The sequence below is a fragment of the Hyperolius riggenbachi genome, chromosome 1 (genome assembly GCF_040937935.1).
Source record: "Hyperolius riggenbachi isolate aHypRig1 chromosome 1, aHypRig1.pri, whole genome shotgun sequence".
NCBI lineage: Eukaryota > Metazoa > Chordata > Amphibia > Anura > Hyperoliidae > Hyperolius > Hyperolius riggenbachi.
In genome coordinates, this window is record NC_090646.1 from 95,919,725 (window position 1) to 95,943,615 (window position 23,891).

Consider the following 23,891-nt stretch of genomic DNA (forward strand, 5'->3'; position numbering starts at 1 on the left):
TAGTCTTCTTTCACTGAGCGGGTCGGGGAGAGGCGGAGATCGGCTGTGATTGAATAGACTGGAGGCACAGCTACAGTGCAAAGCTCTGCCTCCCCTGGGTAGCAAAATCTGCGACTTTGAAAGTCGTAGAATTTGGCCCCGGAATTTGGGGGAGATAAAGACTGAGCCCGAGCAGAAAGCCCCTAGTGCACCTGCAGGCAGGCCACTCTCATTGTTTTTTATTGTTTGGGGCTGCCATTACTGGATCGAGCTGGCTGAGGAGGATGGGGAAAGCCTCGTTAGGGTACACGGGCTTCCCCCTCCCGAGGAAAGTATCAGGTTTTCTTTATTTGAATACATTTACAGATCCTCTTGTATTTTCCTCTTTCATTTCCTGTCACATTAGTAACTGAGTGATTATCTGTTTTTAGGGCTGGATACATAAGTGACAGCCAGGGGGAGCTGCTCTTGGAAAGGGCGCAGTCAGAAGTGTTGAAAGTGAAACAAAAGCTGGAAAATCTTTTGAAACAGGAAACCCGAAAATTGCACCAAAAGCTAACCGCAAAGAGGACCCGTCATATTTTACAGAAGGTAATATTTGCAAAGATTTGTGGTTTTTCCAACTGAATATTTTGTGCTTGGGGCATCATCTCCACAAAGCAGTTCATAGAGGGAACCAGAGGTGAGAGGGATATGGAGGCTGACATATTTATTTCCTTTTAATCATTGCACATTGCCTGGCTATCCTGTTGATCCTATGCCTCTAATACTTTTAGCCTATGCCTGAATAAGCATGCAGATCAGCTGTTCCTGACAGAAATCTGACAAGATTAGCTGCATGCTTGTTTCAGGTGTGTGATTCAGACACTACTACTGAGCAGAAATACAGAGGGACTGCCAGGCAACTGGTATTGTTTAAAGGGAACCTTAACTTAGGGCTTCCTCCAGCCCCTTGCAGATGTCCTGTGCCCACACCGTTTCAAACCGATCCTCTGGTTCCCTACAGGCAGCGGCTCCGCTCGCGCACTGCAGGCAATGTCTTGGAGTCGATCGTGCTGTGATTTTCGTTCTATTGAACATGAATCACTAGCGCAAATTGCTGAGAATCTCAAGACTTTGCATGCCGAATCGCGATTGCGGACCCAAACGTGATCGCGGGGAAGAGCCGAGTGTGAACCAGCCCTAACACTGTTACTGCCTACTGAGCGTGCCCTAGTGGCTGCTCTTTGAGTCCACCAGGAAAAAAGCGTGATATAAATGCTGTGTCTTGTCTTGTCTACTAGCAGTGTCCGTATTTACTGCTGCTGCTCCCTGCACAGAGTTCTGGTACGGGAGGGTCTGCATGTGCCCCAAATCAGCAAAAAAAGCATATTAGAGAGTGGAAGTATAAATCACCGTAGCATAGCACAGCCCGTCCATTCAGCACCTTTTGGGTGCTCCTTAAAGGGAAGGTTCAAGCAAAAAAAAAAAAATGAGTTTTACTTACCTGGGGCTTCTACCAGCCCCATGTAGCCATCCTGTGCCCTTGTAGTCACTCACTGCTGCTCCAGTCCCCCGCTGGCAGCTTTCTGACCTCGGAGGTCAGGGCCACATTGCATACATTTTTACGCATTCCAGCTAGTGCAGGAACAAAAATTTACGCGTTGCACCACTAACGCGTAAAAATGTATGCGTTAATGTTCCTGCACTAGCGGGAATGTGTAAAAATGTACGCAATTCGGCTCTGACCTCCGAGGCCAGAAAGCTGCCAGCGGGGGACTGAAGCAGCAGTGAGTGACTACAAGGGCACAGGATGGCTGCATGGGGCTGGTAGAAGCCCCAGGTAAGTAAAACTCATTTTTTTTTTTTGCTTGGACCTTCCCTTTAAGAACCTGCAGTCCAAAGATAATGACTTCAGAGAGAGAAGTTCTTGATCTTCCATTGTTATGAAGAGCACAAGCACAGGAATGAAATGCGTCATTAGACGGGTAACCTCGTCTGGCTTTTGTCATTAAGGCTTATCCCGGCTATCTGTACACTTGTCAGCTCTCTAACTTCTCCATTCCCACATCCTCGAGTGTTCCAAAGACAAATTGCGATTTAGCAATTTGTATGCCACGGTTAGCGGCTCAGGGGACCACGTTCTGGGGAGAAATATCTCATTTGCATTTTAACAGTTTGGCACTATTAATGAATAACGCTGCACACAGTGACTCATTTGTGTAGCGGCGGCAGCGGAATGTGGGTAGAGTTTATATCTTTTCCTCCGTGTGCAGTTTAAGAATTCGCTTATTAGAATACTTTAGCATTTTCATCTTAATCTTTCCCTTTGGAAAAAAAATAAAAAAATAGAGCATTGCTTTTCCCGCATCTCGAAGCCGGAGTATGACCGAATTGATCGTTTCGGCAATCTTTACGGCGTCCATCATAAAAAGCGCCGCTGTGATAGCCCGTTCCTCAATGATGGCAGATTGGTTTTGTAGTCGACTGTCTAGCAATTTGTGAAGGATCCGTTAATTGCCTTTTTGTGTAAGTTTGATATTCATTGGGTTTGTTTTTTGCTGCATGGGAGAAGGTGACTCGAGGATAAACATTCTCACAAATCTGGCGAGTAAACACATTAGATGTAGCGGAGGAAGATTAAAATGTTGTGACAGTAACTAAATTGTGTCCGTGTCAGCGATTCTCAGATTGTATTTTGGCAGCGCCATATACATGATAACACCCTTTCATCCAGTTTTTTCTTATTCCCTGCCGTGATCCTAGGACTGAGCCGAACCTTATATAGGGAGTAGAGAAGCGTTGAGGGCTGGTACACACTCCTGACATGAAGAATGATCTTATCAAAGAGGCTGAAATTCCAGTGATCGGGAGTACATTTATTTAATGTAAAACAGGGTAGGACGCAGCTGCAACTTGTCATGTGGGCAGGATGTGGCTGCAACAGGTGATGTAGGGGAGAAGTGGCTGTTTGTGTGGGTGGGATCTACCTGCAAATGGTCATGTGTGGGCTCAGATGCGGCTGCAACTGTCAATCTGAGTGTGATGTGGCTGCCACTAGTGATGTGGTTGTGGCTGGTCATGTAGTAGAATGTGGCTGTGGGTGGGATGTAGCTGTGACTGGCCATGTTGGTGGGATGTAGCTGTGACTGGCCATGTTGGTGGGATGTAGCTGTGACTGGCCATGTTGGTGGGATGTAGCTGTGACTGGTGACTGGCCATGTTGGTGGGATGTAGCTGTGACTGGCCATGTTGGTGGGATGTAGCGGTGACTGGTGACTGGCCATGTTGGTGGGATGTAGCTGAGACTGGCCATGTTGGTGGGATGTAGCTGAGACTGGCCATGTTGGTGGGATGTAGCTATGGCTGGCCATGTTGGTGGGATGTAGCTGTGACTGGCCATGTTGGTGGGGTGTAGCTGTGACTGGTGACTGGCCATGTTGGTGGGATGTAGCTAAGACTGGCCATGTTGGTGGGATGTAGCTGTGACTGGCCATGTTGGTGGGATGTAGCTGTGACTGGCCATGTTGGTGGGATGTAGCGGTGACTGGCCATGTTGGTGGGATGTAGCGGTGACTGGTGACTGGCCATGTTGGTGGGATGTAGCTGAGACTGGCCATGTTGGTGGGATGTAGCTGCGACTTGTCATGTGTATGGGATGTAGCTATGAATGGTCATGTGCATGGGATGTAGCTGTGACTGGTCATGTGGGTGGGATGCGGCTATGACTGATCATGTAGTTGGGATGCAGCTGCAACATGTCATGTGGGCAAGATGTGGCTGCAACTGTTCATGTGGGTAGGATATGGCTGCAACTAGTCATGTGTATGGGGTGCAGCTACAACTGGTCATATGGATGGGATGCGGCTGTTACTGGTCATGTAGGAGAGCTGTGGCTTTCGCTGGTGATGTGGGAGAGATGTGTCTGTGGCCGGTAATGTGCGTGGGATGCAGCTGCAATTGGTCATGCGGGTGGGATGGGCCTGTGCCTGGTCATGTGGGTGGGATGTGGCTGTGATTGGCCATGTAGCAGGATGTGGCTATGGTTGGCCATGTGGGTGGACTGTAGCTGTGATTGGCCATGTAGCAGAAAGTAGCTGTGGTTGGTCATGTGGGTGGACTGTAGCTGTGAGGGCCATGTAGCAGGATGTGGCTGTGGGTGGTCTGTAGCTGTGATTGGCCATGTAGCAGGATGTGGCTGTGGTTGGTCATGTGGGTGGACTGTAGCTGTGATTGGCCATGTAGCAGGATGTGGCTGTGGTTGGTCATGTGGGTGGACTGTAGCTGTGATTGGCCATGTAGCAGGATGTGGTTGTGGTTGGCCATGTGGTGGACTGTAGCTGTGATTGGCCATGTAGCAGGATGTGGCTGTGGTTGGTCATGTGGTGGACTGTAGCTGTGATTGGCCATGTAGCAGGATGTGGCTAAGGTTGGTCATGTGGGTGGAATGTTGCTGTGATTGGCCATGTAGCAGGATGTGGCTGTGGTTGGTCATGTGGTGGACTGTAGCTGTGATTGGCCATGTAGCAGGATGTGGCTGTGGTTGGTCATGTGGTGGACTGTAGCTGTGATTGGCCATGTAGCAGGATGTGGCTATGGTAGGTCATGTGGTGGAATGTGGCTGTGATTGGCCATGTAGCAGGATGTGGCTATGGTTGGTCATGTGGGTGGTCTGTAGCTGTGATTGGCCATGTAGCAGGATGTGGCTATGGTTGGTCATGTGGGTGGTCTGTAGCTGTGATTATCCATGTAGCAGGATGTGGCTGTGGTTGGTCATGTGGTGGAATGTGGCTGTGATTGGCCATGTAACAGGATGTGGCTATGGTTGGTCATGTGGGTGGAATGTTGCTGTGATTGGCCATGTAGCAGGATGTGGCTATGGTTGGTCATGTGGTGGAATGTGGCTGTGATTGGCCATGTAGCAGGATGTGGCTATGGTTGGTCATGTGGTGGAATGTTGCTGTGATTGGCCATGTAGCAGGATATGGCTGTGGTTGGTCATGTGGGTGGAATGTTGCTGTGATTGGCCATGTAGCAGGATGTGGCTGTGGTTGGTCATGTGGTGGACTGTAGCTGTGATTGGCCATGTAACAGGATGTGGCTATGGTTGGTCATGTGGGTGGAATGTTGCTGTGATTGGCCATGTAGCAGGATGTGGCTATGGTTGGTCATGTGGGTGGAATGTTGCTGTGATTGGCCATGTAGCAGGATGTGGCTGTGGTTGGTCATGTGGTGGACTGTAGCTGTGATTGGCCATGTAGCAGGATGTGGCTGTGGTTGGTCATGTGGTGGACTGTAGCTGTGATTGGCCATGTAGCAGGATGTGGCTATGGTTAGTCATGTGGGTGGAATGTTGCTGTGATTGGCCGTGTAGCAGGATGTGGCTATGGTTGGTCATGTGGTGGAATGTGGCTGTGATTGGCCATGTAGCAGGATGTGGCTATGGTTGGTCATGTGGTGGAATGTTGCTGTGATTGGCCATGTAGCAGGATGTGGCTGTGGTTGGTCATGTGGTGGACTGTAGCTGTGATTGGCCATGTAGCAGGATGTGGCTATGGTTGGCCATGTGGGTGGAATGTTGCTGTGATTGGCCATGTAGCAGGATGTGGCTGTGGTTGGTCATGTGGTGGACTGTAGCTGTGATTGGCCATGTAGCAGGATGTGGCTGTGGTTGGTCATGTGGTGGACTGTAGCTGTGATTGGCCATGTAGCAGGATGTGGCTGTGGTTGGTCATGTGGTGGAATGTGGCTGTGATTGGCCATGTAGCAGGATGTGGCTGTGGTTGGTCATGTGGTGGACTGTAGCTGTGATTGGCCATGTAACAGGATGTGGCTTTGGTTGGTCATGTGGGTGGAATGTTGCTGTGATTGGCCATGTAGCAGGATGCGGCTGTTGTTGGTCATGTGGGTCGGATGTGGCTGTGTCTGGTCTTGTAGCAGAATGTGGCTGTGGTTGGTCATGGGGGTCGGATGTTGCTGCAACTGGTAATGTGGGTGGGATCCGGCTATGACTAGTAATGTGTGCAGGATATGGCTGCAGCTGGTCAGGTAATTCACTTCAAGAGGCCCTGTTACACTTCTTGCACACTGGAAACCTGTCTGTTGATTGCAGAAGGCTGTGCCACAATATCTAGGGCTGGAAACAATATAAGTGGGATCAGCGCATCACCAGGCCGCCACCGATTGGCCTCAACTCAGAGATGCGCTGAGCCCCCCCAGGGACTGCAAACGCACCTTGAACCAAACAGAGGCTCTGCATATACACCAAAAGCAAAACTGTTAAAGGGAACCTAAACTGAGAAGGATATGGATTTTTCCTTTTACAATAATACCAGTTGCCTGACTCTCCTGCTGATCCTGTGTCTCTAATACTTTTAGCCACAACCCCTGAACAAGCATGCAGATCAGGTGCTCTGACTGAAGTCAGACTGGATTAGCTGCATGCTTGTTTCTGGTGTGTGATTCAGCCACTACTGCAGCCAAAGAGATCAGCAGGGCAGCCAGGCAACTGGTATTGTATAAAAGGAAAACGTCCATATCCCTCTCAGTTTAGGTTCCCTTTAAGTGGGAGCAGCTGGCCGGAAATAAATTAAAACATAGTAAAGAGCTGAGCAGCGCTACTTAAAAACAGATGAATGCTTACCTGCAAAAGTGTGCAAGCCCCACTAATGGGATAAAGTACACACTGAGCACACACATGACCTGTCTACCGCTTGGAGGATGTTGGTTTCCTCTAACAGCTTGCATGCAACTTGTTAGGTACTCGTCCCTCCCACTGTCGTAGAAGTCTTTCCTCCATGGGAGGGGACCTAACACTAACTAAATTATACCTATGCATATGCATAGCCTGGGCGCGCTATCAAGTAAAATTGAAAATTGCGTAAAAAAAGTGGGATCAGCGCATCACCAGGCCGCCACCGATTGGCCTCAACTCAGAGATGCGCTGAGCCCCCCCAGGGACTGCAAACGCACCTTGAACCAAACAGAGGCTCTGCATATACACCAAAAGCAAAACTGTTAAGTGGGAGCAGCTGGCCGGAAATAAATTAAAACATAGTAAAGAGCTGAGCAGCGCTACTTAAAAACAGATGAATGCTTACCTGCAAAAGTGTGCAAGCCCCACTAATGGGATAAAGTACACACTGAGCACACACATGACCTGTCTACCGCTTGGAGGATGTTGGTTTCCTCTAACAGCTTGCATGCAACTTGTTAGGTACTCGTCCCTCCCACTGTCGTAGAAGTCTTTCCTCCATGGGAGGGGACCTTACACTAACTAAATTATACCTATGCATATGCATAGCCTGGGCGCGCTATCAAGTAAAATTGAAAATTGCGTAAAAAAAGTGGGATCAGCGCATCACCAGGCCGCCACCGATTGGCCTCAACTCAGAGATGCGCTGAGCCCACTTTTTTTACGCAATTTTCAATTTTACTTGATAGCGCGCCCAGGCTATGCATATGCATAGGTATAATTTAGTTAGTGTTAGGTCCCCTCCCATGGAGGAAAGACTTCTACGACAGTGGGAGGGACGAGTACCTAACAAGTTGCATGCAAGCTGTTAGAGGAAACCAACATCCTCCAAGCGGTAGACAGGTCATGTGTGTGCTCAGTGTGTACTTTATCCCATTAGTGGGGCTTGCACACTTTTGCAGGTAAGCATTCATCTGTTTTTAAGTAGCGCTGCTCAGCTCTTTACTATGTTTTAATTTATTTCCGGCCAGCTGCTCCCACTTAACAGTTTTGCTTTTGGTGTATATGCAGAGCCTCTGTTTGGTTCAAGGTGCGTTTGCAGTCCCTGGGGGGGCTCAGCGCATCTCTGAGTTGAGGCCAATCGGTGGCGGCCTGGTGATGCGCTGATCCCACTTTTTTTACGCAATTTTCAATTTTACTTGATAGCGCGCCCAGGCTATGCATATGCATAGGTATAATTTAGTTAGTGTTAAGGTGCGTACACACGTCAGATAAAAATGAAAGATCACAGACCAATTTTACCCCCTTGCATGTAGTATGAGAGCCATACTCTACACAGTCTATTCTATGAAGCTGAACTCCCCATCAGATAGAAATGTTTGCAAGATGCTGCACACAAAGATGCTGTACACATGCAACAGATCAGTATCTGCAAAAGATCTGTTCCTGCAAAAGATCCATTCCTGCAAAATGCATTCATAGTCTATGACATCTGCAGATCTCGTACACACCTTGTTTAACGGACATTCATCTGCAGATCAGACAATTATCTGCCGATCTGAAGATCCAACCTGGTGGATCTGATCTACAGATAATTGTCCGTTAAACAAGGTGTGTACGAGATCTGCAGATATCATAGACTTTGAATGCATTTTGCAGGAACGGATCTTTTGCAGGAACAGATCTTTTGCAGATACTGATCTGTTGCATGTGTACAGCATCTTTGTGTGCAGCATCTTGCAAACATTTCTATCTGATAGGGAGTTCAGCTCCATAGAATAGACTGTGTAGAGTATGGCTCTCATACTACATGAAAGGGGGTAAAATTGGTCTGTGATCTTTCATTTTTATCTGACGTGTGTACGCACCTTGAGGTCCCCTCCCATGGAGGAAAAACTTCTACGACAGTGGGAGGGACGAGTACCTAACAAGTTGCATGCAAGCTGTTAGAGGAAACCAACATCCTCCAAGCGGTAGACAGGTCATGTGTGTGCTCAGTGTGTACTTTATCCCACCAGTGGGGCTTGCACACTTTTGCAGGTAAGCATTCATCTGTTTTTAAGTAGCGCTGCTCAGCTCTTTACTATGTTTTAATTTATTTCCGGCCAGCTGCTCCCACTTAACAGTTTTGCTTTTGGTGTATATGCAGAGCCTCTGTTTGGTTCAAGGTGCGTTTGCAGTCCCTGGGGGGGCTCAGCGCATCTCTGAGTTGAGGCCAATCGGTGGCGGCCTGGTGATGCGCTGATCCCACTTTTTTTACGCAATTTTCAATTTTACTTGATAGCGCGCCCAGGCTATGCATATGCATAGGTATAATTTAGTTAGTGTTAGGTCCCCTCCCATGGAGGAAAGACTTCTACGACAGTGGGAGGGACGAGTACCTAACAAGTTGCATGCAAGCTGTTAGAGGAAACCAACATCCTCCAAGCGGTAGACAGGTCATGTGTGTGCTCAGTGTGTACTTTATCCCATTAGTGGGGCTTGCACACTTTTGCAGGTAAGCATTCATCTGTTTTTAAGTAGCGCTGCTCAGCTCTTTACACTGGAAACAATATAGAATGGTGATAACTGTGTACAGTATATCCATAAAATATCAAATATCATTTTTGCCAAAATATTTCTAATGTATATACAGGACATAGTCTGTCCCTCAGAGAAGCTCACAATCTAATCCCACCATAGTCAATCTAATCCCGCCATAATCCTATTCTGATGTCCCTACAATAGTATAAAGCCAAATCATTTAGAGTTACACGATTTACAGGGCACTTAAAGACAAGATTTAAAGTGTGCTTTTCTCCTGGTGGACTCAAAGTGAAGGAGCTGCAGCCACTAGAGCTTGCTCTATAGGCTGTAGCAGTGGTGTGCTGGGTACACACTATGAGATTTTCTAGGCGATTTACTGTCAGATCGATTATTTCCAACATGTTCGATTTGCTTTCCGATCAATTTCCGAGAATTTTCCGATCGACTTCCTATTAAAGTGAACGGAAATCTATCAGAAAATGCTCGGAAATCGATCGGAAAGCAAATCGGACATGTTGGAAATAATCGATATGACAGTAAATCGGCCAGAAAATCTCATAGTGTGTATCCAGCATTAGGAAGTCTCCCCCAAAAATAGGTTCGGTCTTATGGAGCAGGAAGAGATGAGATTTGAACCTATGACAGAGGAAGAGCCCTAACCATTACACTGTCTTAAACATATATGTGCTTCTTATCCTCTTCTTGCTGCAGCTGAGAGACCAGAAGAAGGAGCTGGCCAGCGTGCAGGAGATGTGTAGGACCTCCAGGGAAGTGCAGCCCTACCTAGACCACTGGAGAAAGCTCTTCTCTAATCATTGCCGAGAGCTTGAAGAGCTGTATGAGAGGCACGATAATGAGGTCGTAGATGAATTAAAGCAGATTAAATATAGCCTGACAGAGAAGGCAATTGAAGATCTCAGAAACATCCAGAGCACTGTAATCATCCCAGATATGTTGAAACTCAATGTGCCGAGACTGCACCTCCAACAAGCGTTAGAGGAGCAAAAGAGAGAGGCGGCGCTGCTGGCCCAGCAGCTGGAGAAGGAGGAGAACGACAAGGCTGGCGAGTGGAAACTGTCCTTGGAGAGCACCATGCGCAAACTTGACGAGGAACTCAAACTTAATCTGAAAGAACAGAAGAACCTGAGACACTGGGAACTGCTCTTATTCTTGTACGTCTCCTCCACTTTTGTATTATCTTCAGTAGAAGTGTTTCTTTTTTCCTGTATCCAACACTTAGGCTAAGATTCCACTTGTGCATTTTGTCAGATTTTTCTCTCAGAAAATTCGCATTGATTTGGCAACTAATGGTGGTGAATGGGGCTGTTTCCATTCAGTGCGAATTTTCGTATGCGTTCATACGCATGAAAAAATCTGAGGTCCCGCATAATTTTTTCGGACATTGCGTACGATTCACGTACAATGCTACAATGCTTTGCATAAGCAACACATAGCAATGCAAAATTTTGCGTTATTTGCATGAAAATTCGCATTAAATCTATGGTTACAGGAAGTTGTCAGCAGTCATGACTAAGCTGTTACTAGGCAGATTATGTTATATTTGACTAATGCAAATTTTTGCGTACGAAAATTTGCATAAAAATGCGTACAAATTTACAATCGAATTTTCACCAATCAGAAATATGTCATAAGATTTTTGTTGGACGCAAACATTTCACGCTGCAGTGGAAAAGTAGCCTAAAAATCCTAGTTATGAAAAGTCAGCAAAGGTATGAACTTATACTGTATTTTGTGCCTTTAGAATTAATTCACACCAGGGGCGGTAAGTGTTTTACGGAGCTGAATACCACTGTCCATGCAACTAAATAGAAAACCACCTGACCTCTTCATGTGAGTAGTCATGGGGCGGCTCAACTAAGATAGTCTTTCCTGTTGGCGATGTTACACGTTGTCGAGCAATGGTTCAAGAGCAGCTAAATGCCTTGTTTCTTCACATAGCCACAATTCATTGCCTGAAAGCCATATTCTACCGGTTGTAAAATCATTAAAGTGAATGAGGCCAGGGGTGTAACTACAAGGAAGCAGCCGTTGCCACTGCAGGGGGACCCAGAGCTGTAATGGGGCACCAATTACTACTTCATTCCTTCTGATACAGGGGTCCATCCTTCAGATCTGGTGTTTTTGGGGCTACACTTGTTATGGGTGTGAAGATTCTAATGTCCACATCTGTTTTATGACCCTTGTGAGATGGACCCCAAGGCTGTGATGGCCACCAGGGAAAGGGTGTGAACATTGGGGGGGGGGGGACCCCATCAAGGTTCATTTGGGGCCTCATGGTTTGTAGTTATGCCCCTGAATGACACCTTACTATCAAAAATGTCACCTTGTTTATTAAAGTGAACCCGAGCTGATACCCTGAAGAGAGGGAAGCCTCAGAATCCTATTGAGGCTTCCCTTGGTGGTTGAAAGTACCCCGTTGCTGAGCGCGACCCCACTTCACATTATGGCCGTGCAGCTCCCCTTCCTGGATCATGGCCGCGTGATCCTGTCCGCGCATGCCCAGTAGCAAGGAGCCCGCGGCTCCGGCTTACTGCGAATACTCGGCCGGCTAATACGGGGCCATAATCCAGGAAGAGGAGCTGCGCAGCATCGATGTGAAGGGGGGCTGCGCTCAGCAACGTGGGGAGGGGGGGGCGTCTTCCCTTTTCTTGTCTTGTTCCAATACACACAAAGCGAATAAGCAAAACGTGTTACTGCAGTACTTTTGTGTGAGAAATACTTGATTTTCTGGAAAAATGTCTATAGTGCCAACAATTTCGGCCATGACAATATGTTGCTATCACTAACAGTAATTAGTGAAATCTGATGCAACTGACAGGTTTCGACTAGTCCATCTCTTCCTAGGGGATTCTTAGTATTTCATTTATTCTTTACAAAATCACTTCCTGGAAAGGATACTGTATATACAAAGATGCAGCCCCCCATCTCCTCCCCCCCCCCACCCGCCCCCCAACACCACCACCACCACCACCACCTGTTTTCACACTATTAGGGCAGTTGGACAAAGCAAGTGCTGTTCACTAAGTGCTTTTGAAAATAAAGAAAACCCAGAGAAACCCCCTTTGAGGAGATGGGCTTGTCCAAAACCTGTCAGATTTCTACTACCTACTGTAAGTGAACAGCAACGTATGAGAAAAGTAATTTATAGCACGTTTTACTCTGGGAGAAATGTACTTTTTATTTATGTGTTTTGGGAGATTTTTGATCCTTTACATAAAGGAGGCGAATGTGTGGAGAAATAATCAGAATATACTGTGTGTATAAAACAAAATGTTTCCTTAATTGATTACATGAAAATGAAAATAATAACTTTTGCCCAAGCAGGAAGGTCCTTCTGTTGCCTCTGTGTGTGTCTGAAGAAGATCTTCATAAGATAAAGCAGGAGTTCCACTGTGGCTTCTCGCAGATGGATATTACTCTGGCTCTGCCTAAAGTACGAGGGAGGCTGCTGCTGCAGAAGTACCAGAGCGACTGGAGGAGTGCCGAGATACAGAAGATAGAGCACCTCCTGCTGGAGGCTGAGAGACAGGTGAGGAAGTCCTCTTCTTCCTATTCTTCTCACTCTGTACATAACAGCTGTTATGAGTCCCCATCAGAGAGGTTCTATCAAATCTAAGGGCTGGTTCAGACGGGCTTCACCAGCGTTTAGAGGCTAGCTTTTGAAGGCTTTTGGGAAGCCTTCAAGGCTAGCAGTTCGGGTCTCTGCAATTGTTTCCCGGCGTTTACCGTCTCTGAAAGCAAAATGTTACTGACAAGATGCAACGCCGGGATCTACCGCCAGGCTTTCAAGAAAGCCTGCAAAAGCCAGCTCTTAACATTCCCATTCATGTGAATTGAATGGCGGTAGATCAAAAAAAAAAGCCGCGTTAAACGCCACAAAAACACCCATGTGAACCAGCCTTAATTCTGACTGGCGTGGAGAGAGCAATTGTTTCATACTGAACCATGAGTCCAGCTTTAATGGCCATGGAGATGAGAACAGTTCCATTTAGGCGGTGGCGTCACTAGGGGGGTGCGGTAGGTGCAGACCGCACCAGGTGTCACCAGCAGAGGGGGCAACACCAAGCTCTAAGCTAAGGTAGAGCAGAGTAGGCTATATAAATACAGACCAGGCAATTGCCTGATATACTTCTCCTTCCTGCTCTTCTCTGGCTGCTCCATGTTGAGCTGATAACGGACTTTAGAGGTCACCAGGGTCACATAGCAATCATCTAAACATTGCCCATAACAAGCAACCTTACTACCTGGTGAGGATATGGCCCATACTCATGAGGGACAAAAGTGGCCTGTCGCCAGCACACGTGAGCGTGTGCGCGACAGGCCGGCAACAGCTCGTCGCCAGGTCCCTCTGCATACACACGGCGGAGGGACCTGGCAACTGATGCGGCGGAAGCTGTCGCTGTTGCGCCTCCCCCCGCCGGAAGCCCAATGGATTACAATCTTGTTGCTGTCGCTAGTCCGTGTACTCACGCGGACTAGCGACAGTTGAGGCGGCGACTGTCGCCAGGCGATTGAGCGGTTCAATCGCCCGGCGACATCAGCGACGAGCGACGGTTCGGGGTGCACGCCCGTGCAACGCCGCATACTCACGGGCGACCTGTCGCTGCAACACGCGCACGCCGCGTGTTGCGGCGACATTTGTAGCCCATGAGTATGGGCCATTAGAGGCTCATTGGGTAAGAGAGGGTGACACCATGAGTTTCCGCACCGGGTGACACCAACCATAGTCAGAGGCGTAGCTATGGGTGGGCAAAGGGGGTCACATGTCCCTGGGCGCAGCACTTTAAGGGAGTGCAGAGCATGGCCACCACACCCCCAAGTGAGTGAGAGGCAGCCTACTGGCTGCCTGAAGTGCCCCTGCTTCTCTCCCACCCTCTGCAGAGCAGTGCAGAAGTGTTAACAGCAGCAGAAAAGGGGGGGGGGCACATCTGGCTAACTATAGGGGGTACATCTGACTATATAAACGAGGGGAAGGGAGGAACATCTGGCTATCTAAACAGCATTTGTACATTTGGCTCCACCCATCCACACCCACATTCTGATGCTTGCCTAACCCCAATTTGACCAGAGGGGGGAGCAAAAACGTTCTTTGTCCCCGGGTGCTGAAAAGCCTAGCCACTCCTCTGACCATAGTGACTCTTCTGCATTTAGGACTGCCTCCATTCTATTGTATTGCCCTGTGACAATGCATTGCAGGAGGTCTCACATATTACGTTTCCTAAAGCCAATTCAGCGAGTCATAAAATAGTGTGTTATCACCGGAGAATGGTTCATATTCAAGTATAATGGTCTGGAGATTTTCCATGGTAATTGGGTAATGTGTCTTGTAAGTGAATTACGTAGCATTTGTTAGCCTGCTAGATGACTTACTCATCCTCCGGACCGCTTGTTATGTGGCTCTGATAAACCTACTTCCTTCTCTCCTCCATCTTCCATAGGTCACAGACAGCGTGATGATGTACTGAGATATTTCCAAACGGAGGGAAATGTGATTAGGTAGCAATGTCATCTGAAATCCTACCTGCTGGCATTTCATTTACTTCCTGTTTGCTAATTGCACTTCATCTGCTTTCTTTCTTCATGCCATCTGATTGCGGAAGATCTAATCAATCTCACCTGTCAGGCTTCTTAGTATGGGCTCTGATTCTAGTCTGGCGGGGCTTCTATGGGATTTCATTACTCATTTCTTTCTGTTTTTAGGGCTGCTGTTGACTGGTAGTTGGACTGGAAGTTATAACAGTAGCAGGAAAAGATGAGATATATATATATATATATATATATATGTATATATATATATATATATATATATATATATATATATATATGCATCGTTGTGTCTACAAGCTGCTGCAACCAATCGCATTTGCACGCGCCCCTGTTGCCGTAGTGCAATGATTGGTGAATGGGAACGTGTTCCTAAAGCCAATCAAAATGTTGCAGGCGCAGAACGCTCCAGGTGGTAGGAGCAGGACGGGCGTGCACGTGGCCAGGCTGCGCATGCACAGTACAGCTCTACTGAGCCGACTGGAGAGAGAGAGAGACGGCCAGTGGATGATCAGATCGGCCTGGGAGGACAGCGAGGGCCTAAAGGGGGATGAAGGGAGCCCTAGGTAAGTATAAATGGAGGGGCGTAACAATAGACCCTGCAAGGGATACAACTGCAGGGGGGCCCAGAAGCCACAGGGGGCCCCATCCTGGCAGACTGACAACTAAGGGTAAGGAGAGAAAAAAAATTTCTGCTCTTTGCTCAGTTGTTCTAATGACTGCATCTGCTCAGCCACTGATAAGGAATCATACAAAGTTTTGCAGACCAAGATTTATAGACAGTCCCTATTCAGTGTGCAGCATGGTCTTGTGTACAGCCTGTTCTACCTCCAGCCTTTCCACCCCTCCCCAAGTGCTGTGTACTGTAGTAATGCTGGAGGAGTCTGGGCACGGAGAAAAGGTGGGAGGGGGCCCCATCCAAAGTTTCGCAGGGGGGCCCTGTGAGTTCTAGTTACGCCCCTGTTAAATGCTTTATTAAATTTAATCTCTACACTAGCGATGGGGAAGGTACAGTACTGTGAACAAAAATGTAATGCCGTACTTGTACTGTGCATTTGAGCTGCAACCTTTTACATGGTAATCTCCCCAAGACCACATACTACAAGAGGTAGGCAAAAGATGTCACGTGTGGCTTCTGACATGCAGAATACGGTGCTGACCACTCATCAAGCATGACCGTCAGTGTGTTCAAATCTGTGTCTTCATTTCTGCTGGAATTCCCGCTGTTCTTTTAGTGCCAGGAATAACAGGGAAATGTCTGTATTTTTCTCTCGTAAAGGGCACCTGTACTGGCGCTAAGCACCTTATCCAATGCTATTTTTGATTTTGAGAAAATATTGCGAAAATACACTATACTTTCACAAAGGAAAAAAATTGCGAAAATTTGTGGAAAAAATTTGAAAAGCGCAAAATCGTTTAGTTTTAGCATAAAAAATCACAAACTTATAACAAAACAATTTTTGATGGCATTTTCACTTGAAAGTCAAATTTAACATTATTTTCGCGAAAATAAATGCGAAAAGAATATCAACATTTTCACTTATCACTGGTACTGGCAGGTACCGGTAATCTCTGCGGATTGTTTGTTTACTGATAGTTCTAAGGCCAATAGAAAACCTCTCTGGTCTCCTAGAATGTTCTGGGGAGAGAATTCTGCATAATAAACAGCCTAGGCTTAGGGTGCATACACACATCAGACTATAGTCTTTGGAAAATGAAAGATCACAGACCAATCTTACCACCCTTCATGTAGTATGAGAGCCATACTCTACAGTCTTTTCTATGGAGCTGAACTCCACATCAGAAAAAAATCTTTGCAAGATGCTGCACACACAGATGCTGTACACATTCAAAAGATCAGTATCTGCAAAAGATCTGTTCCTGCCAAAAATCCATTCCTGCAAAATGCAATGATAGTCTATGGGATCTGCAGATCATCATACACACATGATTTAACTGACATTCTTCTGCAGATCAAGCAATCATCCGCAGATCTGAAAATCCATCCTGGTGGATCTGATCTGCAGATGAATGTCAGTTAAATCATGTGTGTATGAGGATCTGCAGATCCCATAGACTATCATTGCATTTTGCAGGAATGGATTTTTGGCAGGAACAGATCTTTTGCAGCTACAGATCTTTTGAGTGTGTGCAGCATCTTTGTGTGCAGCATCTTGCAAACATTTCTGTCTGATGGGGAGTTCAGCTCCATAGAAAAGACTGTGTTAGGTATGGCTCTCATACTACATGAAGGGTGGTAAGATTGGTCTGTGATCTTTCATTTTCCAAAGACTATAGTCTGATGTGTGTATGCACCTTAAGGCCACATACACACATCAGACCATAGTCTTTTGAAAATGAAAGATCACAGACCAATCTTACCACCCTTCATGTAGTATGAGAGCCATACTCTACACAGTCTTTTCTATGGAGCTAAACTCCCCATCAGAAAAAAATCTTTGCAAGATGCTTCACACACAGATGCTGTACAGACACAAAAGATCAGTATCTGCAAAAGATCTGTTCCTGCCAAAAATCCATTCCTGCAAATTGCAATGATAGTCTATGAGATCTGCAGATCATCATACACACATGATTTAACTGACATTCATCTGCAGATCAGATCCACCAGGATGGATTTTCAGATCTGCAGATGATTTCTTGATCTGCAGATGAATGTCAGTTAAATCATGTATGTATGATGATCTGCAGATCTCATAGACTATCATTGCAATTTGCAGGAATGGATTTTTGGCAGGAACAGATCTTTTGCAGATACTGATCGTTTGTGTCTGTACAGCATCTGTGTGTGAAGCATCTTGCAAAGATTTTTTTCTGATGTGGAGTTCAGCTCCATAGAAAAGACTGTGAAGGTATGGCTCTCATACTACATGAAGGGTGGTAAGATTGGTCTGTGATCTTTCATTTTCCAAAGACTATAGTCTGATGTGTGTATGAGCCTTAAAGGGAAGGTTCAAGCAAAAAAAATGAGATTCACTTACCTGGGGCTTCTACCAGCCCCATGTAGCCATCCTGTGCCCTTGTAGTCACTCACTGCTGCTCCAGTCCCCCGCTGGCAGCTTTCTGACCTCGGAGGTCAGGGCCACATTGCATACATTTTTACGCATTCCAGCTAGTGCAGGAACAAAAATTTACGCGGTTTACCACTAACGCGTAAAAATGTATGTGTTAATGTTCCTGCACTAGCGGGAATGTGTAAAAATGTACGCAATTTGGCCCTGACCTCCAAGGTCAGAAAGCTGCCAGCGGGGGACTGGAGCAGCAGTGAGTGACTACGAGGGCACAGAATGGCTGCATGGGGCTGGTAGAAGCCCCAGGTAAGTGAATCTCATTTTTTTTTTTTTTGCTTGGACCTTCCCTTTAAGCCTAACTTGGTGGGCGGGGCTATATACCAAGTACACAGCAATATATAGCTATATAGGAAGTGTTTCTGATGCTGAAACCAGGATGTTTCATGTAAAAGTATCCTGAATAATTAACTGCATTCTACTATATGTTATTACGGTTCCCAAGGCTGGATTTATACTTCTTTCACCTCTAGGCCAAGTATATTGGGGCTTCCCTTCTAAGTGCAGCAGCGCCCTCTCATTCCATGTGCAGCCCCCTCTTCCATGTGTTACATCCATGTACAGCAGCCCCTCCCATTCCATGTGCAGTCCCCTCTTCCATGTGTTACATCCATGTACTGCACACCCCCATTCCATGCGCAGTCCCCTCTTCCTTGTGTTACATCCATGTACTGCACACCCCCCATTCCATGTGCAGTCCCCTCTTCCTTGTGTTACATCCATGTACTGCACACCCCCCATTCCATGTGCAGTCCCCTCTTCCATGTGTTACATCCATGTACTGCACACCCCCCATTCCATGTGCAGTCCCCTCTTCCATGTGTTACATCCATGTACTGCACACCCCCCATTCCATGTGCAGTCCCCTCTTCCATGTGTTACATCCATGTACTGCACCCCCCCCCATTCCATGCGCAGTCCCCTCTTCCTTGTGTTACATCCATGTACTGCACACCCCCCATTCCATGTGCAGCCCCCTCTTCCATGTGTTACATCCATGTACTGCACACCCCCCATTCCATGCGCAGTCCTCTCTTCCTTGTGTTACATCCATGTACTGCACCCCCCCCATTCCATGTGCAGCCCCCTCTTCCTTGTGTTACATCCATGTACTGCACACCCCCCATTCCATGTGCAGCCCCCTCTTCCATGTGTTACATCCATGTACTGCACACCCCCCATTCCATGTGCAGTCCCCTCTTCCTTGTGTTACATCCATGTACTGCACACCCCCCATTCCATGTGCAGTCCCCTCTTCCATGTGTTACATCCATGTACTGCACCCCCCCCCCATTCCATGCGCAGTCCCCTCTTCCTTGTGTTACATACATGTACTGCACACCCCCCATTCCATGTGCAGTCCCCTCTTCCATGTGTTACATCCATGTACTGCACACCCCCCATTCCATATGCAGCCCCCTCTTCCATGTGTATCATCCATGTACTGCAGCCCCTCCCATTCCATATGCAGCCCCCTCTTCCATGTGTTACATCCATGTACTGCACACCCTCTTTTTCATGCACAGCTCTCTTGGACATCAGCTTCCCTTTTTATGTGTTGCCCCCCCCCCCCCCCCCTTTGCAGCCTTTTAAAATTCAAAAATGGGGGGAGTAGGCATGTGTAGGAGACACTCCTCATGGTGACCGCTCCTCCGATTGTCTTTGTCCCCCCTCCTTCCTGGTCGGTGGGCACTGCGCAGGCGCTGCATGCCCTTGATCATGCAGCCAGGAGCGCACTACTTAGGCTTTAACGGAGGGGGACGGAGGAGAACGGGGGGAGCAGTGGGCATGAGGAGAGCCTCCTACACATGCCTGCTCCCCCCTTTTTAGAATTATTAAAAGGGCTAAGGTATCCTTAGTGTCATAACTTTACTTTCTATCAGGCTTGCTTTTACTGTATCAGGAAGAAGCTGTGTAATTTGCATTTGTCTGATTGCTGGCAGAGCCATTCTGAATAATTACGCACAATTTCTAAACTGCTCTTGTGACAGAGAGGCAAAATCTGGCAGCACGGCAGCGGTTAATGTACAGGAGAACACATAGTACATCATTAACAGGAGCCGTCTCCTCTTCTTCACTCTCCAGTGACTCTTCCAGAGATGATAATATAATGCTGGAATGAACTCTTGCCAGCAGCGCCGGTGACTGTGCCGCCACCCGTTTCCCACCAGTGTCATTTAAGCGCAGATGCTTTCTCCAGCCAAGCATATATTGTATTTACATAACCTGCTTTTATTCCCATGGAATGAGCTTCTGTGCAATTGCTCTTTGTATTTCTTTCTCTTTTTTTATCTGTTTTTTTTTTTTCTTTTTTACAGTCAGGTTCAAAAACGACAAAACATCCCCAAGACAGAGCGGCGGAGATCCAGAAGAAATCTGCCGAGGATAAAGTCCTGATTTATGAAGCACAAATTACAGATGACAAGATTAAGCAGGTAATGAAAATGAGATGCGACCAGAGCAGACGCGGAAGACTTATCCAGTTACCTGACTGTTTGCTTTTGATTTGCACTCTCTGGCCGTCTGAATGGAAGATGCAGTTGGGGAAATGAGACCCATTTAATCATTTGCAGAGACAGGTTCCCTTGGGATCTATTCACTTCACATTTAGCTGATGTTTAGTTTGGTTGAAGGTTATCAAAGGGATTTTGGTTGATAAAATATAAGAACGCTCACAGGAGAAAGTCATAGACAGGTATGATGGCCAGCGATGTGCACTACGCTCATTAGCTTCCATTTTTTTTGCCAGTCATTGTGGGGGAAAAACCTAAAAGCACACCTTAAAGAGAAACCATGACCAAGAATTTAATTTCATCCCAATCAGTAGCTGAAACCCCCTTTCCCATGAGAAAGCTTTTAATTTACAAATGGATCATCAGGGGGCTCTGTATGGCTGATATTGTGGTAAAACCTCTCCCACAGTGTGATGTCAGGACCATGGTCCTGACCGTTTCCTGTCTGTGAACCTCATTGCATTGTGGGAAATAACAGCTGTTTACAGCTGGGTCCAAATGCCAAAAAAGCAAGCAGCATCTCCTTCCACTGACATCCCCTGTCAGCAGTAAAATGTCACCATGTGGTAAATGTCAGAATGTAAATCAGGGAGAGGAAAGATTTTACAATTGGCAAACACTGACTAAATTAATTATACATAATTATTGTAAAAATTAAGCACTTTATTTATTACATAATTTTCACTGGAGTTCCTCTTTAAAGAGGATCTGTAATTAAAAAAAAAGTGCCCGTATGGGAGGGGGAATCCTCTGGATCCTAATAAGGCTTCCCCCATCCTCCTCCGTCTGCTGCTGAAGATCAGACAACAAGCTGGTCAGCAGTACTGGGCTTCAGAATCATAGCAATCCTGTGTGAGCCTCACACAGACGGAGTAGCAGTTTTCCTTCGTGTTCTGGTGGAAATAGCCTAGCCTGATCGTATCCACTCTACTGCACAGACACACGGCGCCTGCACAGCAGAGCTGTCCCAATCAAGCTCATCTATTTCCATCAGAGCCAAAAGGAAAACCGCTGCTGCACCTGCAGGAGACTCATACAGGATTGTTATGATCCAGGAGCCCCGGTAGATATTCTACGGCTAACAGTGCTGGAAAGAAGGGGTGGAGGGATCCCCTTCCTGAGGTAAGTACCGCCTACAGGCATTTTTTTTTCTTACAGGTCCTCTATAACTGAGAGGAATATGGAGGCTGACATATATATTTCCTTTTAAACCATACCAGTTGCCTTGCTGTCCTGCTGATTTTTTTTGGGCTGCACTAGTATCTGGATCACACACGTGAAACAAGCATGGAGCTTGCAACTGAAGTCCAACTAGATTAAAAGTGGCCACACACCATACAATATTTTTAATATCTGTTCAATGTAAGAATTGCAATCAATTTTTCTGACTGATTGTAACATTTCAAAAATATGACCAATGTACCACTCACACATGTTCAATTTTCCCCAAATGATAAAAATGAATGGAAACTCAGAAAATTGCTAAGGTGTGTATATTAAATTGACAATCTAACACACATCATAAATTCCAGCATTACGGATCGATAAAAATCGGAAAGAAACAGGAAAACCGATCAGATTTTTCAATTGAATACAAAAAAAAGCTTTCAATTTTTTCCGGGAGATCCGATCATATTTATCGAATTGCTGTAAAATTGGATCATTTTATTGTATCGTGTGTGGCCACCTTAAGTCAGACTTCATTTAGAAACCCCTGATCTGCTTATGTGCATATGTGTGTTCAGGGTCTATGGCTAAAAGTATTAGAGGCAGAGGATCAGCAGGACAGCCAGGCAACTGCTATGGTTTAAAAGGAAATAAACATAGCAGCCTCCGTATCTCTCTCGCTTCAGTTGTTTTTTAAAGGACAACTTTACTGAGAGGGATATGGAAGCTGCCATATTTATTTCCTTTTAAACCATACCAGTTGCCGGGCTCTCCTGCTGACTTCTTTGGCGGAAGTAGTATCTGGATCACACACTTGAAGCAAGCATGCAGCTTGTAGCTGAAGCCCTAAATTAAGTCGAACTTCAGTCAGAAACCTCTGATCTGCATGCTAGTTTAGGGTCTATGGCTAAAAGTATTAGCGGCAGATTATTAGTAGGACTCCCAGGAAACTAGTATTGTTTAGTATTGTTTAAAAAAAATAAAAATGGCAGCCTCCATGTCCCTCCAAGTTCATGTGTTCTTTACAGCATCATAACACAAAGATTGGGAGAGAATGTAAATCGTTGCTGAAAGCCATTACTGTTTGTGAATAGTGGGGAGTCCCAGAGAGGGCAGCTAATGTGCTGGATGTTAAAACAAAACCTCCAGGCGCAATCCGCTCAACACCATAGGTGTGTCCTGTCACCAGCAAATGGGCAGACTCTTACCCTAGCTGTAGTGACCCACATAACAAGGCCATGAGTGCATCAGTCAATTCATCCTTTTCAAACAGATAGACTTCTCTAAGTGTCATCCAAGAACAAATGTTGAGTATCAAGAATGCAGACTACTTAAAATTTAAAGGCACACTTTATTCCATACAATAAAACATAATACAGGACTTACGTAATGGGCCCATACAGCTCACGGACCTGAATCAACACCAGCACATTTAAAACAACAATCACAGAGTCACTTAAGGGGCCCATACACCTAACAATTTTCCCGCCGATACACGGCCGATTCGATCACAGTGATCAAATCGGCTGTGAAATCGCCGCGCACACCGCTGACAGAACGATCAATTTCCGTCCAAAAAATAGATCGTTCCCGTCGATCCGTCCGTGCGGAAGATTTTTCTCGATCACCGGCGGGTTGGGAGTGCGTCGATAGCGGCGTTTAAATGCTCGACGACTGACGCAATACAGCGGGTATACATTGCCTGTTCCGGCCGGCGCGAGTCCCCTGGTCTCTGCTGTCTTCTCCGCTCTGGTCTGGTCTCTGGCATGCTTCACTTCTTCCTGCCCGGCAGGAAGTTTAAACAGTAGAGGGCGCTCTACTGTTTAAACTTCCTGCCGGGCAGGAAGAAGTGAAGCATGCCGGAGACCAGAGCGGAGAAGAAGACAGCAGAGACCTGGGGAGCCGCACCGGTGGAGCAGGTAATGTATGCGGGGGGGGGGGGGAGCTTAGGCTACCTCCACTCCCTTCCATTGGTTTCACTTTTGCTTCATATTTATATATTCTAATGTATCCAGTGAGAATGTGTCTTCTGTGTACACTTTCTACTTGAATGCCGCCGCCAGCAATGTTTACTAATAGCGATTGATATGAAAACACGCAAGATAATGTAATTACTTTCTCAACTTCGGCATCAGTGCTAAGCTTACCACCGAAGAAGAAAGTGCTGTATTTAACTGTTTGAATGCAGTTCTGCTACCAATTATTTTTTATTTTTTTTTAGGTAGTAGTTTTTATGCTGTAAAGAATATTTTAGAGCAAAGAAGATTTGTTGAGTTTTATACCACTTTTAATCTCTGCAGCCGTGTTCAAGAATGTAGTGGAAAACCTTCCCAGAAGATTGGATCAGATTCTGTTGTAATAACTAGGGATGGAACAGCT

General features: G+C 46.4%; 1 protein-coding gene across 2 annotated transcripts in view; it reads left to right on the forward strand.

Annotated features, from left to right (window-relative positions):
- The window catches only part of EVC2 (EvC ciliary complex subunit 2), a 167,990-nt gene that overhangs the window by 105,155 nt on the left and 38,944 nt on the right, over window positions 1-23,891 (forward strand). For both annotated transcript variants that reach the window (XM_068277224.1, XM_068277233.1), the window contains exons 13-16: window positions 411-570; window positions 9,890-10,350; window positions 12,524-12,728; window positions 20,151-20,267. In XM_068277224.1, the coding sequence (XP_068133325.1) occupies window positions 411-570; window positions 9,890-10,350; window positions 12,524-12,728; window positions 20,151-20,267 (943 nt within the window). The remainder of the gene's footprint in view (window positions 1-410; window positions 571-9,889; window positions 10,351-12,523; window positions 12,729-20,150; window positions 20,268-23,891) is intronic.